General features: G+C 30.4%; 2 protein-coding genes across 7 annotated transcripts in view; one reads left to right on the forward strand and one right to left on the reverse strand.

Moving 5' to 3' along the window:
* The window catches only part of LOC139527047 (calcium homeostasis endoplasmic reticulum protein-like), a 72,934-nt gene extending 71,047 nt beyond the window's left edge, over positions 1 to 1,887 (reverse strand). For all 4 annotated transcript variants that reach the window (XM_071322311.1, XM_071322328.1, XM_071322304.1 and 1 more), the window contains exon 1: positions 1,771 to 1,887. In XM_071322311.1, the coding sequence (XP_071178412.1) occupies positions 1,771 to 1,798 (28 nt within the window). In that variant the 5' untranslated portion in view covers positions 1,799 to 1,887. The remainder of the gene's footprint in view (positions 1 to 1,770) is intronic.
* Positions 1,888 to 2,007: 120 nt separating this feature from the next.
* Positions 2,008 to 9,195, forward strand: LOC139527148 (MAP kinase-interacting serine/threonine-protein kinase 1-like). Of its 3 annotated transcripts, none has more exons than XM_071322448.1 (7): positions 2,008 to 2,121; positions 3,558 to 3,753; positions 3,991 to 4,088; positions 4,286 to 4,544; positions 4,859 to 5,114; positions 5,348 to 5,647; positions 6,000 to 9,195. In XM_071322448.1, the coding sequence occupies exons 1-7, from the start codon at positions 2,083 to 2,085 to the stop codon at positions 6,325 to 6,327; spliced, it is 1,476 nt and encodes a 491-aa protein (XP_071178549.1). In that variant the 5' UTR covers positions 2,008 to 2,082; the 3' UTR covers positions 6,328 to 9,195. The 3 variants fall into 3 exon arrangements, with proteins under 3 accessions (XP_071178549.1, XP_071178543.1, XP_071178532.1); XM_071322442.1 differs by lacking the exon at positions 2,008 to 2,121 and adding an exon at positions 2,245 to 2,583; XM_071322431.1 differs by lacking the exon at positions 2,008 to 2,121 and adding an exon at positions 3,162 to 3,416.
* The last annotated feature ends 6,625 nt before the right edge of the window (positions 9,196 to 15,820 follow it).

Consider the following 15,820-nt stretch of genomic DNA (forward strand, 5'->3'; position numbering starts at 1 on the left):
AACATCTGGTAAAACTCCTCAACTTTAAAATCACAAAATGAAACGAAAGTTTTTCATCCTTTAGGAAACTGAGGATTATTAAAATTTCTTATGATTTATAGTTTCAATTAGAAGACATTTGAGACTTTGGTTAGAAGGTATTAAACATATTCCAATAATATTTGAAGATAAATGAGAATAGAAGCTGAATGAACTGTGACCAAACTAACAAAACTAAATTACACATTTCCAATAGATTAAAATAAAAAGGATGTGCAATGCCATTGTAATCTGAGAAAAATTCCATATACATTTTTACATGTACATGTATAAAGGGTTTAGGATCAGAGAAAAAAAATCCAAAACTGTACTGCAGTGTACTGATATAATAAAGTCCATGCCAAAACACAAGAAATTGAATTGCAATGAATATTTTACTGATATATAAATAACATTTATTAATTCATATAGACTGTAATTGATTAATTATTGAATTTTGCACTATAAATTTGTGTTTTCAGTGATTCAAAATATAGTTACAATTACAAGTGAGCACAAATAAACAAAATATTTTAAAACAAGAATGTGTCAATAGTACAAGGATGCCCCACTCACACTATCATTTTTTATGTTCAGTGGAATAAGAAATTGGGGTAAAAACTCTAATTTGGCATTAAAATTAGAAGGATCATATCATAGGGAACATTTGTACAAAGTTTCAAGTTGATTGAAGCAATTAATCCTTTATATTTGATATACATTTTGTAAGAAAGGAAAATAGGGAGACACACAAGTACATTATCTTTTGCGAAGGTTTAGGTGTCTCAATCTGACAAAAAGAAGAGTGTTTGCTTCAGTGTTCTATGTTTTAATTTATTGAAAGCTAAAGGATTCAAATTTTGTCAGTTAAGGATTATGGTCCCTTGTGTTGATTAAATGCTAAACATATGGAAATTTTATAGAAAATCCACAGCATTTATCCTTGTACCATCATATTTGGCAATGTCATGACTGAAAGATATAAGATTATTGCATGCAGTGACAGCATTGATTTCCTTAAAATGAGTTTATTAATGTAGCTATTGGTTAAAACAAATTAAAATATGGACCAAATCAAGTTCACCTTTTAGGGTACATTTGACTTTAGTGACTCGGACAGCACGAGGTATTTTGGAATTTGCAGGTTGATTAGAACTTTTTGTAAAAAATAAACACCAGCACATCATAGAAAAGCAAGTGCGTAATCTATGTTTCAAATTTTATAACAAAAATCTCTGTATTAAAGGCTGTGGATTTTCTATAAAAATCTTGGATTATTTGCCATAAAGTACTCTTTTTCTATTAAATGCAATGAAACAATAAATAATAATGCTTTGCATCAAGTTTCCCCTCTTTTATTCATTACATCTGTAGTTTTGATACAATTGAAGTTTGAAATATTCGTACAAAAATGGCTACAGAAGGGGTCATAAACCTTAATCATGTTATCTCCCCAAACATTGAAACAGTAAGCAAAATACTAAACTGACCATATCAATGATCACAACACATATACCTGACTAAGAAAAACCTCCATACTAACCATAAATGAACCCCAAAAAGGTCGAAAATTTAGACATGACAGCAACTTTAGACTAACAGTAACAAACCCTTGAGTAAGACAGTGTTTACCTTTTCAATATCATGATTTATTGAGAATTAAGATAAATACAATTGCACATATCAATATCTGTACAAACAAGCTATTTAACAAACAAAAATTTGCTTCTACAAAACTATACATAAACTTACCGTCAGGATGATTTGGTGGAATATCCATTTTTTTCTACACACAAAACGTGAGAAAAATAAATATTCAATGTTCAAAATTATCTCTCTTTAAATATGCTGAATTATGATTATTAAAACGTTTATAAGACTTAAATTTTACAACTTTTAAAAATCTTATTTTTATATATATATTTTTTGCGTAAGTTAACTTTTTCATTAACTTTTAAACAAAAAGTGATGCTTTCTAGAAATTAATTTCAAAAATTAATTTTCATTATTCTTCCGTAAATCTCCGACTGATTGTTTTGAGAAAATGGTGACAGCGGCGGGAGGATGCTTGAAAGTTCTAATACAAAAAGCGTCATGATAGAAGTAAGTTGCATTGAGATACTAAGAAGGTTTCTTTTAATCATGAATAAAAGATTGATTTTGATTGATATCAAATGCTGTTATTGTATTTAACACCAGAAATTTAGAAATTTGCATTGTTTGTAGGTCACGCCATAGTAAACATGGCCGACATTGTTGTGAGACGGATGTAAACAAAATTGCGTGGAACTGCGTACGTAGACTGGGGTCACATATCGTTGAGTCAACCAGTCAACGTTGAGCCACGTAGCTGTGCTAGTATAAATAGCTTGGCTGACGTAAACTTTTTCAGTCTTGAATGTTTATTGAGAGTGTGTTGAAATGAAAGGGTGATCAAAATTATTCAGGTCTAATGACCATTTACCGGTTTAGAAATATTGGATTTTACAAATTTTGTCGGAATATAATCAGGAAATAATCAGTTTTATTTAAAAAGGAATTTTATCAGCATTTAAAATGATCGATGTAAGTAGAATTATTTTTTGCAATCATTTGTTCTTCCACAATTAAAAACATTGAATATTTTTGCAAAATATTGTTGACTTGGTCTTATTTTCTGAAATTTTACAATTTAATACTCTGGTGTTGCCTCAGGGTGTTTGCAATTATTTTCATGCATAATTCCAGTTCTTCCAGTAGATATTTTTTTTTGTTATTTACATCTATTGTTTATATTAAAATTTATATTTGTCACAAACTATTAACAGTTTTATAGATATTGTCTATTATGTTGATTTCAAATTTACTTTTAATTTCACTGTAATCTTTACATGAAGGCCATGGATATTGATTATGTATGAAATGTAAATATTTTGAAGATGACCCACTTCTTTGTTGACACAATTACATGTTAAGCATAACTGAGTTTTCTAAACAGTAAATGTTTATCAGAAAGCAAAACATTATCATGAATATAGATGATAATTAAATATTTAACTCTTAAAATTTGTCAGAGGTCTGGAATATTCTTAGGTATTTACTGATATTTTGGCGGATTGCCCAAATGGAAAATCCTAAACCATAGAATGACTTAATCAACTAGCATTCTGATTGGCTGGTTTAACAAAGCAGTTCTAATTTTAGATTCCTTAGCTCAACTACTTAAAATATACTTTACCAGTAAATTTGGCTTTTATAAATAAACTTTTATGATGCAACTGTTACTATTGCAATGATTTGGTGAAATCCATTTCATTTTGAAAAACCAATAGAGTAGGAATGGATTTGTGAATGTCTTGTCAGTATGGTGAAAGGGTTTACAACAGAGGAGTATGATTTTCAATGCTCAGTTGAAGAAGGTATTTTTGAAGTGTTTATTTCTGAACATGTAAATTGAACCTATTATCTGATTTTCATATTATATTGATGATTGGGATTTAGTTTGGTAGAACTTAAAGATATGAATGAAATTTTATTGTGAATGTATCATTTTATTTCAGATCGACCAAAAGTCAAAGTATTGCTCACAATCACCACCACGACCAGAAAGTTTAATGTTCGAAAGTATAATGACAAACTTGGATATGGAATTGGCAGACTCGGAAAACAACAACGGCCCATGCTCTATGAATATCAGAACAAGAAATAAAAAGAAAAAAAGGAGGGCTGCTGACAACTCTGTTAAAAAATTTGAAGGTAACTTTTTTATTTGTTTTCTTGCAGTTGAAGTGAGAAGGTTCATGGTATTTTTGGGAAAACACAACTTGAAAAGTTTAATAATATTTGTGGGTTAATTCAATGTGAAACACTAATGAAGATGTCATGACCTTTTAATAAGTTTTTATTATTGAACAATGTAATGATATTGTTCATTACTGTTTGTATATGTATTTATGGTATGAATCAATCATTTAATATTCTTCTTTTTAACAGATCTGTATACAGCAACTGGAGAAATTCTTGGAAATGGAGCATGTGCTGCTGTTAAAACCTACAAAAAAAACACAACGAACAAAGAATATGCTGTTAAGGTAATTTCAAAATATATATTTTTATTATCAATGAAACAAATAACACATTTTTGTGATGACCAGTGATAAGTAGAAACTATGAATTTTGTATAAATACAGTTGAATATTACAAAAATTAAAAATATGAATATAAATAAACAATACCTACATGTATCAAGAAAGTTAAAAATGTTATATGAAATCATTTTATTTTGCAGGTTATTGAAAAAGATTTTACCAGATCAAGAAATAAGGTTTTTAAAGAGATAGAGATTTTCAGTATTTGTCAAGGCCAGGATAATATTTTACAACTATTTGAATACTTTGAAGAAGAGGACAGATTTTATTTGGTATTTGAAAAGATGAAAGGCGGAACATTACTTGCCAATATTGAAAGAAGAGGCCACCTATGTGAGAGAGAGGCTGCACTTGTAGTCAAACAGATAGCCATAGCTTTGAACTTTCTTCACCAAAAAGGTAAATATATATATAAAAAAAATAATTATACTTCAGTGTGGAAGTGTCCTAGTTTTCCAGCATTTATCTTAAATTAATGTCTCTTAATAGATTGACATTTATTTGAAGAAAAAAAATGTTATTTTAGTTACTTTGTTGTAAAGATACCTATTGGCATAAAAAGCAAAGAAGAAAAAAAACCATACATTATACATTTTGCAGTAGGAGCATCAAATTTCATGATTGTTTTTAGCATATTCTGTATATAATGATAATCTACAAAGGAACATTTTTCCAAGCACAAATTAATATGATCTTATTTATTATTTTTTAAGGCATTGCACACAGAGATCTCAAACCAGATAATATTTTATGCGAGAGAACTGATGAAGTAGTCCCAATACGTATCTGTGACTTTGATTTGGCTAGTGGGGTACCAGGTAGCCAGACAGAAGACAATTGTACAACACCAGAACTTCTTACACCTGTAGGTTCTGTCGAGTACATGGCACCAGAAGTTGTTGATGCTTGGGTTGGAGAATCATTCTCATATGATAAGAAATGTGACCTGTGGAGCTTAGGAATTATATTGTAAGTTCTTTACTATTTTGGTTTTAAAAAAAAGAAAAAAATAGCAAAATTTTCAGGTGTTAATTTATCCAGATGAATCTTTTCAATGTGTTCCTTCGTAATTTTCTTGTTGAATAGCATAGACTCAAAACTTTCATTTACATAATTTAGAAAGATGATATTGATTAGTGCTTAAATATTGCTAAATAGTGAAATTCAAAATGAGTAACCTAGAAATGAATTTTGTGTTTCAGGTATATTATGTTATGTGGTTATCCTCCATTCTATGGACAATGTGGTGGTGACTGTGGCTGGGAAAGAGGTGAAGCCTGTCAGTCATGTCAAGAGACCTTGTTCACTAGAATTCAGGATGGCATGTTTGAATTCCCTGACAATGAATGGGGAGATGTATCCAACGATGTCAAAGATCTCATTCAGAAATTACTAGTCCGTGAACCCAGGAAGAGGCTGACAGCTTTGGAGGTTCTACAACATCCATGGATCACATGTCCTGCAGCACCTACCCCATTGGCTACTCCTGGTATTCTTACAAGGTATGCTTTATTTTACTACAAGTCGTGTACATTTCCATATTAAGAACTGTATGTTGGTGGGATGTAATAAAACGTAATTTCCTGTATACATCAGATAAAGTATGTGACCACTTGATGCTTTTCCTGTTTACATTGTTAACAATGTAATGTCTTGTTTTTTACACTATAACTGTTACATTAAATTGAGACGGAAATATGACTGTTGAAGCAAATAAATTTACACTAGTGTTTGATAAGCTTGAAATAAGCATCATTTCTTTAAAGTCTTACTTTGCATGACATTTAATTTTGTTTAAGATGAAAACATGAAAGCTTTTATCTGTTATACATTGGACTCTTATTTATATTGCAGAAACAACAGTACAAAAGATCTGGAATGTTTTGCTGGAGAAGCAGTCTCAATCAACAGAATGATGCAGCAACATCTTTTGATTTCGGAGCCTCCCAATTTCTTTATTGGTGGGAGGGACGATTTTGACTGTGATGCATATGAAAGTGGTGATGATGATGACAAGTTTAATATACCAAGTTTCAAACTGTCTCCACCAAGTTCAGGACTGGCTAAAAGACGTACAATGGCCAGGAAACCAAACAATTTAAGTGAAATTACTGAGGACAGTAGCGACAGTGGTTGTTCATTGCCAAGCTCTCATTCATCTAGTTGTGGCATAAGTATCTGAGACAAAGACCAAACTCATTTGATATCAGTTATTGTTCTGGTTGTGTTATTTTTTGAGTGCTTAACTTGACAGATTTTATACATGTATTGAATGTGTGTGCTATTTTGTATTTTGTCCATTGTAAGAATGTGTTGTGTATAAAAGTGTCGAGTATGGATGTAGGATTTGGTACATTATATATCATGTAAATACCACCTACAAAAAAAATAAAAACAACACGATCTTGTAGTGGAAATCCATTTTTATAAAGAAAGAAATTTTATTTTTCCACAATGATAAGTATGTCATGTTAATCTAAAATAAAGGGAGATAAATCCTATCAATACTTATTTCTATGTATGTTTGTGTATAGAAGATCAATAATATTTTGTTGAAAGGTTTAGTTTCAGGGATACTCATAACGTTATGTTAACATTGTCTTTCAAAATATGTGTATGGTTGTGGACTTGAAAGTGCTAGAATTTAAAAGAATTGGGTCCAAATAGAATGACTGTACACATTGGCAGTTCTAATACATGAGAGATTATACATGTGTTTATCAGTGATAAAAAAAAATATGATTGAATGGCGAGTGATTGATGTGAGATTGGACATAAAAATTGTGCCTGTCTTTTATGTGAAAATGTCTTTTATGTTTTGTACTTTTTCATGTTTTTCATTTTTTATACTTTTACAATGTTGAATTTTAGTGTAGAAAGCTGGTACAAAACCATAAAATGCCATTGCAGAGCAAATTGTGAAAATGTTATCAACTTGTTGAATTTAACTGCCAAATTTGTTTGTGTTGCAAGTTTTATTAACAGCTCAGTTGTTTTGATGTTATTTTCCTGTTCTGTTGATTTTGTTTTTTAACTAAAAACTATTATTGTAGCCACAGCTTATAATTTTATCAGTATTAAATGACGACATGAGAGCTTATGAAAATAATACATTCTCGTTTAGAATATAACATTCCAGTCACCATCAGAAGAAATGTGTGTTTTGTTAATTTTTAATGTACATAACTTCATTCTAAGTCATAAAATTAAAGCAGTTGAATTATCTTTAGCTCTAGGTGTAGTAATGTCAATAAGTATTAATTTCTCTGTTTGACTATTGCAATACACATTTGATGCTCAGCGATAATTCAACTGCATTTAATGAATATTTGTTTTGTTGAAACAGGACTTGTGTGTGAGCTGCATTTATACTGGAATGAAAATATAGGGCATATTGAAAAAAATGTAAATATTACAAAAAAATGTTCATAAGCTTATTCATTTGGTGTCATTTCAATCGATAAAACTATTATTTTTACTTTTTAAAGAAAATTTTTGTCATTTAGAATGTAAAAAAAAATTGAATATTTCATATTTAGATCAAATTAATTTGTGAAAAAGTACAGCACAAAAGTGTTTTAATACAAATCCTTATTTAAAAGTGCAGCATAATAATAGTTAACTTACTAAAAAAGAAAACTGATTGTTCAACAATGTCACAGATCTCCATTTTATTTTTATGAACAATCAGTTTTCTTTTAGAGGAAATTTGTTAAAAAATCAAATAATATTGCTTAAAATTGTCTAATACCTCAAAAAATGAAAACATATATCATGATCATCAAATACAAGTCATTCCAATCATTTCGAGGTAGGTACTTTGTGTACCTAAAATTTTGTTATTTAAAAAGTTAACCATTGGCCTTCGATCGGAGAGACAATCGTTCTATGGCCATGTTGTGTATTGGACAAGTGGTATTTTAATAACTGCAAATACCAGCAAAATGGATATGAGGGTCTTATGGTTGGTTATATTAGATCTAGAGGAAGGAAATCCAATAGAGTATTTATACATTGTTATGAACTTATTGTAGTAACAACAACAACTTGTGTACTTTTAGTCAGATAAATGGGGCATTGATAACAGTAGTGTAACAATGTATAATTATAAAGGCAATGTGAACTGTGATAAAGCTGGGGGGTTACCAGCTAAAGTTGGACTGGTATCATCAAAAATATAAACAATGCCACATGCCAGGCAGCCTACATTCATTGTTTTGATTGTGACATATTCATTCCCTTAACATTCTTCATATCATACATGTATAAAAAAAAAAAACAAGTAAAAGTGTTCAAATCCATTCCAGTTCTGACCATTGTTCCACTTGGCATGTGGTTGTGTTTATATCTCTGATTATACAAAACTATGTTTAAGGTGCTATTTATTTTTGAGATGCAGATTGCATGTTAAAATGTGAAGAAATTTTATTTTTATTATGCGATAAGTTTTGCTGAGGCTTTGAACATATTGAAATGGTGCAATATTCTGTAATGATAATTTCTGGTGAATAATTACATCTTTTATTTTCGTGACAATGATCAAAAGTTTTATATAAGGGCCTTAATACTAATTCAAGCAAAAGTTTTATTAAGTTTATAAAAATCTGATTAAGATTTTAATTAGGTATAGAATCTATGGTAAAATAACAGTTTAGATAGTTTGATTTTAAACTAACAATTTTCGGTTATTTTACAATGTTTTTAAAATTTGAAGATGTGTTAGAATGAAATTATGATTTCTGTCTAATGTGAAATGTATTCAGTGTTATTTTTGGATCACCATCTTTTATAACTTCTGCAATATAATCTGTTTTGTTTGTTAAATTGCAATATTTTCAAAATAAATGGTTACAAATTTATCTCGCTTTGTGTTGAAAATGTGTTTCAAGGTCAGAAGTAGGAAAGTGTGATCCTAATGTTTGTCTCAGGGTTTGATATGGCCATTATATGGTCTAGAATTATGTTTATGAAAGTAAGTAAAATGTCTTATTTTACAATGTATTGATGAAGCATTTCAGAAATAAAGTTGAAATAAAATTTAAAAACAATATTCTATCTTTTGTCATTCTTGCCGACAGAAATTTCTGTTTCAATAAAAAAAAGGAGGATGTGTTATTAATGCCAATGAGACAACTCTTTACAAGGAACCACATGACACAGAAATTGCCAACTATAGATCAATGTACAGATTTCAAAAATGAACAAAGCCCATACTGTATAATCAGCTGTAAAAGGCCCTGAAATGGCACATGTAAAACAATTCAAACAAACAGCCTAATTAATGTACATAATAATGATGGAAAACAAAGTTTTTAAAATGAGCAGCATAGATTACAAAAAATGCTGGCATAGGGTTCAAACAAAAAAGGATGTCAATTCTTGAAAAGCAATTGAACTACTACTGCATCTTTATTACACACCCACTAAAAAATATCAACTGGTAGACCAACATAAAATATGACGACATTATTAAAACAAAGTAAAAGGAATTGTGTGCTGGGATATTTTATTTGTTATAAGAAAATGGAGAAGTGTTCTGTCAAAACATGTTTTTTTACAGGGTCAATAGTTCGGTACATGCTGTTGTTAGTTCTACTATATAGGTATACTTATATTACAAGGTTCTATTGAAATGGAGCATCAATTTTTGTCTGCTCAAAAGTTTCATTTAATCATATACCAGTAATTCAAAAATTAAAAGTTATGAAAGTGAATACCTGCAAAAAAATCACAAAAGCATAGAACTGTCACAAACAGAAATTATTTTGCTTCTGTTCCAAAAAATAATTTATAGAAAGTAGACAACTTTAATAACCACTTCATGTTCAGTATCAATAATGACTGTTCACAGATAAAAAAAAAAAAAAACAACAAAAAAAAAACATTAGGTATTTTGCTTTCTGCAATAATTTTGGGTATGTCAAAATTATAATGGTCTCATTGATTCAAGAAAGACTGAAACTTACACTAACAACCTGAAACAATATTTACAGAGCACAGCATTAACAGATGCCTAAACACATTGATTTTACATCTGGAAATCACATGTAAAAGATCATTTCATTCTTCTAACTAATAATAAAGATAATTCATACAGTTTGTGATAAATATTGCATCATTGTTTTTAGTAGACAACTACTGATGAGGCTCTCCTTTATACAGTAACATTTACAGCTTCGGGTATGGCATTCAAGCAATCAAAACCCTTATGAGCTGGCTTGTTAGTCATCAATTTTCAAGACTTCCATCAATTCTTTTAAAAAAAACACAGTGCTTTGACACATTACACCATTCTGTGCATCCTATATATAAACATAACAAGAAATCTATAACTGAGATATGTACTCGGATATGTTGAACTTGCTAAATGATGTGTATGTGTAGAACCATATTTGCCAAGACATAAAATGTGCATGGTAAAAGTATCTAGTATACACTCTAAAATATCAATCATGTCATTGCTAAACTAATATTAAAAATCAAACTAGAAGAGTTAAAAGAGTTATCTGCCTTTGCTGGCGTTCACAATTTCAATTCTTATGTGTGTTTATTTCTAACAATTTTAGTTGAACCAACTAAAATTATTGGAAATGGAACAAATCTACAATTCATGGCATTGCTTTCAAATGCTTAACACAAAGGGAAATGGAACAAATCTACAATTCATGGCATTGCTTTCAAATGCTTAACACAATATGCAAGTTTTAATTTTCAGATCTCACTAAACAATGAATGCAATCTTTACCCTTCAGTGCTCAAAAGCACTTTGATTTTAACCTGTCACCTTTAAGTCTCAATCAGCGGAATTAAAAAAAGGTAGATAGACGAAAGTACAAACACACTCAGTTCATAAATAGCACTGAACTGTACATTACCGGTATAATAAACTACAAAAACACAAGACAAAGCAAACATATAATGCTCGAAATTACTGATAGAAAGCTGATAGTACTTTTGTTTAAAACATGCTGATTTGACACTATGAACAGTAAAAACTGACTAGTCAAATCTGTCACTACATGTGCCAATTTGAAATTATTTGACATATCACGAGCCAGAGATTGTCAATAGACATCGACATACTTCATAATTCAAATTATGGAACCCTGTTTAGAGCTGTACAATTATGCATAACTAAATAGACAGATTGGTACATAGACAAAACATTGTTTGCAATAAACTGACATATTCTTACTTTGTTATAATTCATTGTTACTTTTGAATTTTAACGAATTGCTAGATGCTGAGTGTGTCCTTTTCTACTACTAGTATCCTAAATGAAATCCCGGAGGAACATTGCAAAGAAGGAGAGGGGACTCCTAATTTTTTACGCTAATTTGTTTTCAAATTGATAATATAAAATAAGTGTAAGCAACTAAAGGTAATCGTACGAATTTCAACAATGATAAAAACACATAATTATATACCATATAATCAGTAATAAATGGGCCCGAAATGAACAAAAAATGAAACTAATTAAACAAGAAAACCAAAGGCCTGACATATGACAAACAGTAAACAAACAAACAAACATATAAAACAGACTGTCTCTTTGACAATCATACCACATCTTATTGTTAAACACATGAAAACCACTGAATTGTGTGCTTCTGGATTGGGACAGGCTCATAAAAAATAGACAGAGTAAACCTTGGAAACTTTCATAACTTATTAGTCGAGACATACTAACACAGTAATGGCATAAAACAAACAAAATAGTCTACAAAATATAAAACTTAATAAGAAGATGTATGATTGCCAACGAGACCAAATGACAAAGACCGAAATTAATATACGGGTCAGCCTACGGCCTTATATTTCAACAATGAACGAAGCCCATACAACATAGTCAGTTTTAACAGACCGCGAAATGACAAATAGAAAACTAACGGCCTAATATATGTATAAAACAATCATAAACGAAATATAAATATATCAATATTAATAACAATAAAACACAATATTCAAAGATCTTAAACAGTGTTGAATTTGTAACCTTTTAAATAATAGATACGAGACAATATCTGAAAAAGTTTAATTTCCATGTCCCATCATTCACCAGCAACTATTTTTTTATTCAGGCATCTTTTTGGAAAATTTTAAGTTTCAGTATTAACTCGAGTATAAAATGCACCAACTGCAACCAATTTTAAACATTCTTTTTAATATTTCGTCTAATGAAATATTGTAATTTAAATGGTCAATCCCCCAAAAAATCATGTTGTCCCCTGTTATTTTCTGAAAATTAAATCATTCAAAGAATATCTAAATTAAGCAAACAGCCTTCCGATATTCACAAACTGATAGATTATATAAAAAAAACTTCTCCATTACTGGTGTGATTTTGTTATAACTAAAGCATGTAAGAAAATTTTGCATTCAGTTTAAGGGTCTTTTAAATGTTGTCCCCGAGGGGTAATTTCCCTCCTGTTACCGCTCGTTTTTTTTTTCCACCTGTGGACTCGTTTGAAAAACCAAAAAAATATTTCTTGTAATGCAATGTGAAGAGCATCATTTCCTGAATGTATGACTCCATATGTTTAGGTGAATAGCAGCCAGTTTTAAAATACTGAACTCCCCAAAGATCAGAATTTGGAAAGAAAAAATTTCTTGTTCTCTCCTGTTACAGACTTTTTGTGTACCTTTTGCGAATATTTCATTGTCAGCACTATATATAACAGTACATGGGTTTTTATAGTATCTTATCAAATTGATATGTAGATGGAAGTAAACTTCTACACAATTCGAGTAAATGCACAAAAAGTACTGCGTAATTCCTTTCTGTTACGTTTTGTCATGTTACCTGATAAAAAGTAACCATAACCATAATCAGTAACAGGAAAGATGTTCAAGACAATTTCACTGATGAATCAAAAAGTTAATCTACTATATGCCAATCATTTCATTTAATATAAGTTATCATCACCATATTAAATAAATATAGTGTAAAGTAATATACAGTATATTGAATGAAAAAATAGGTTTTTTGCTTTTGATAACAGCAGAGAACATTGTGCAGTTCTAGTAGAGTAGATAGTAACAGAAAGGATTTTATTTCATAATTGTTTATTAACTAGGCAGATTTTTCATCTTTCAAACACAGTTTCAAAGGATAAATGACAGTGTTTGCTGTTATCTTTTAATTGTGACCAATCTGAAATGATGTATTTTTTTTAAACTATAAAATAGTGCATTTTTTTCAGAAAAAAATCCTTTCTGTTACCGTTGTCCTGTTCCTCAAGATTCTTTCACGTTACCGACATATCTGACTATATTTTAGTAGATTTCTAAACCTTTTGTATTGCAAATGCTAAAATCAATAATAAGCAATTGATAAACTATTGCAGGATATACTAGTAAACCACAAATAGTGTCTTAAACTTATTCCTTATTCCCATTAGAATATTTTTTAAATTGATTCACTTTGGTAACAGAAAAGAACTTGATTTTTTTGTACCATTTTTGAATTTGCCATTGTTACCACATTTAACAATTGTTTGAATTACAGACAACAGTTCCTCGCTCATCAATGTGTATTCTTCGATTTGTGCTATTAAAATACCGGGTCTAAAGACATTTTTTTTCTGTTTTTTTCTTATTGCTAAAATTAGACTTTTTCAGATATTGTCTCATACAAGAAAATGTGGTATGAGTGCCAATGAGACAACTCTCCAGCCAAGTCACATTTTTTTAATAGGTTTATTTTAAACAATCGATAAGTTTAGCCGAATCTGTAACAATAAGGATTTGTTACCCTCCCCATTTCGAAAATAATAACTTTTAAATATATACAGTCAACTTGACAAACATAGGCTGTTTTCTGCTCATTGGTCGGGTTGTCTCTTCGACTCATTCCACATTTCCATTCTCTATTTTATACATTTCACTCGAATTCCACGTCATAAGAAAGATAACTCTTTAATTTCAACCACTAAACGCAAGAAAAATACATTCGAACAAATTGTGAGCAGTCTTTAGCTTTTTAACTGGGAGGAGTAATGTATTACTATTTTTAGTAATCTCCAATATAAACCGGTTACTGGGTTAAATCTGTTTAAATATAGTTTTAGTTATTGCTTTAGATATTTGCAATTTTCACCAATTTGATTACATGATGGCACTGAACATTCCACAAATGGAACTAAAATAGTTTTATTATAAAAACAACCATTATCTGATAATACTCTTTAAAAATATGTAATAAAAAAAACCTACAAATGCCACTTATATACTGTCTTTTTTATTGACAGCATATCAGGTGTTAGATTAAAAATGCTGTTGGTGTCTTATCATATAACTCCTAAACTATATCATCATAGTACAATCGCCAAGATGTCGTTAATGAAATGAAATTGTATACCCTGCATTTACCATGCCTTTCAATAACGTATGGTCAAATTGCTGAAATACTACCCCCTCTTATATTCTGTCAAAGACATATATAGGTGAATATATGTCTCTGATTCTGCATTGACAATCATGCCATGCTAACGCCCTCAATGTGTGTCTAATATATAATTCGTGTAATGGTCGAAATTCGATCATGTAGTCACGTTAGTTTCACAACTTATACAGACTCGTTTCTAGCACACAATGACATCCCTGTAGATTAACATTGAACAACGTGCAGATTAACACTCGGATATATGTCATGTTTTGGAGATTTAATTACTATGCAACACTTTTTATGATTGCTCTGTCGACAGGTGATGAAGTCGTGTGTGTCTAACACATAATTTGGATAATGGTCGAAATTCGATCATGTAGTCACGTTAGTTTCACAACTTATACAGACTCGTATCTAGCACACAATGACATCCCTGTAGATTAACATTGAACAACGTGCAGATTAACACTCGGATATATGTCATGTTTGGAGATTTAATTACCATGCAACACTTTTTATGATTGCTCTGTCGACAGGTGATGAAGTCGTGCACTCAACTGCAAGACAACGAATTAACCATCATTTAAAAAACACAATGTAATGTAGACAGACGATGAACCATTATTTTGAAAATTGTAATTTTGACACATGAACAGGGTCATGCAGAAAGATTACGAACAAATCCAATGACATGTTTTTCAAATTTCAAATATTTTATTGGACAAAACACATATGATACAATGCGTATTCCAAGATACAAACACATTAAACATTTAAACATGACAATTTATGCAAATACAACATAATGTAAACATTTTAACCCCGCCGCATTTTCACGCCTGCCCAAAGTCAGGAGCCTCTGGCCTTTGTTAGTCTTTTAATATTTTTCATTTTAGTTTCTTGTGTACAATTTTGAGTTTAGTATGGCGTTCATTATCACCGAACTAGTGTTAGTTTCATGTGTACAATTTTTAGTTTAGTATGGCGTTCATTATCACTGAACTAGTATATATATTTGTTTAGGGGCCAGCTGAAGGACGCCTCTGGTTGCGGACATTTCTCGCTGAGTTGAAGACCTGTTGGTTACCTTCTGCTGTTGTCTCTTTGACACATTCCCCATTTCCATTCTCAATTTCATTTTATACCATGAACCACTCAATTAACGTGACACATGTTTAACTACTAAAAGACAAGCGATGTAACCGTCCCATTACTGACAGACTGTCAGAAATAAAGACAGATGATGTCACCGTCCCATTACTGCCAGATTGTCAGAACTGAAGACAAA

The sequence above is a fragment of the Mytilus edulis genome, chromosome 1 (genome assembly GCF_963676685.1).
Source record: "Mytilus edulis chromosome 1, xbMytEdul2.2, whole genome shotgun sequence".
In the NCBI taxonomy this organism is placed as follows: domain Eukaryota; kingdom Metazoa; phylum Mollusca; class Bivalvia; order Mytilida; family Mytilidae; genus Mytilus; species Mytilus edulis.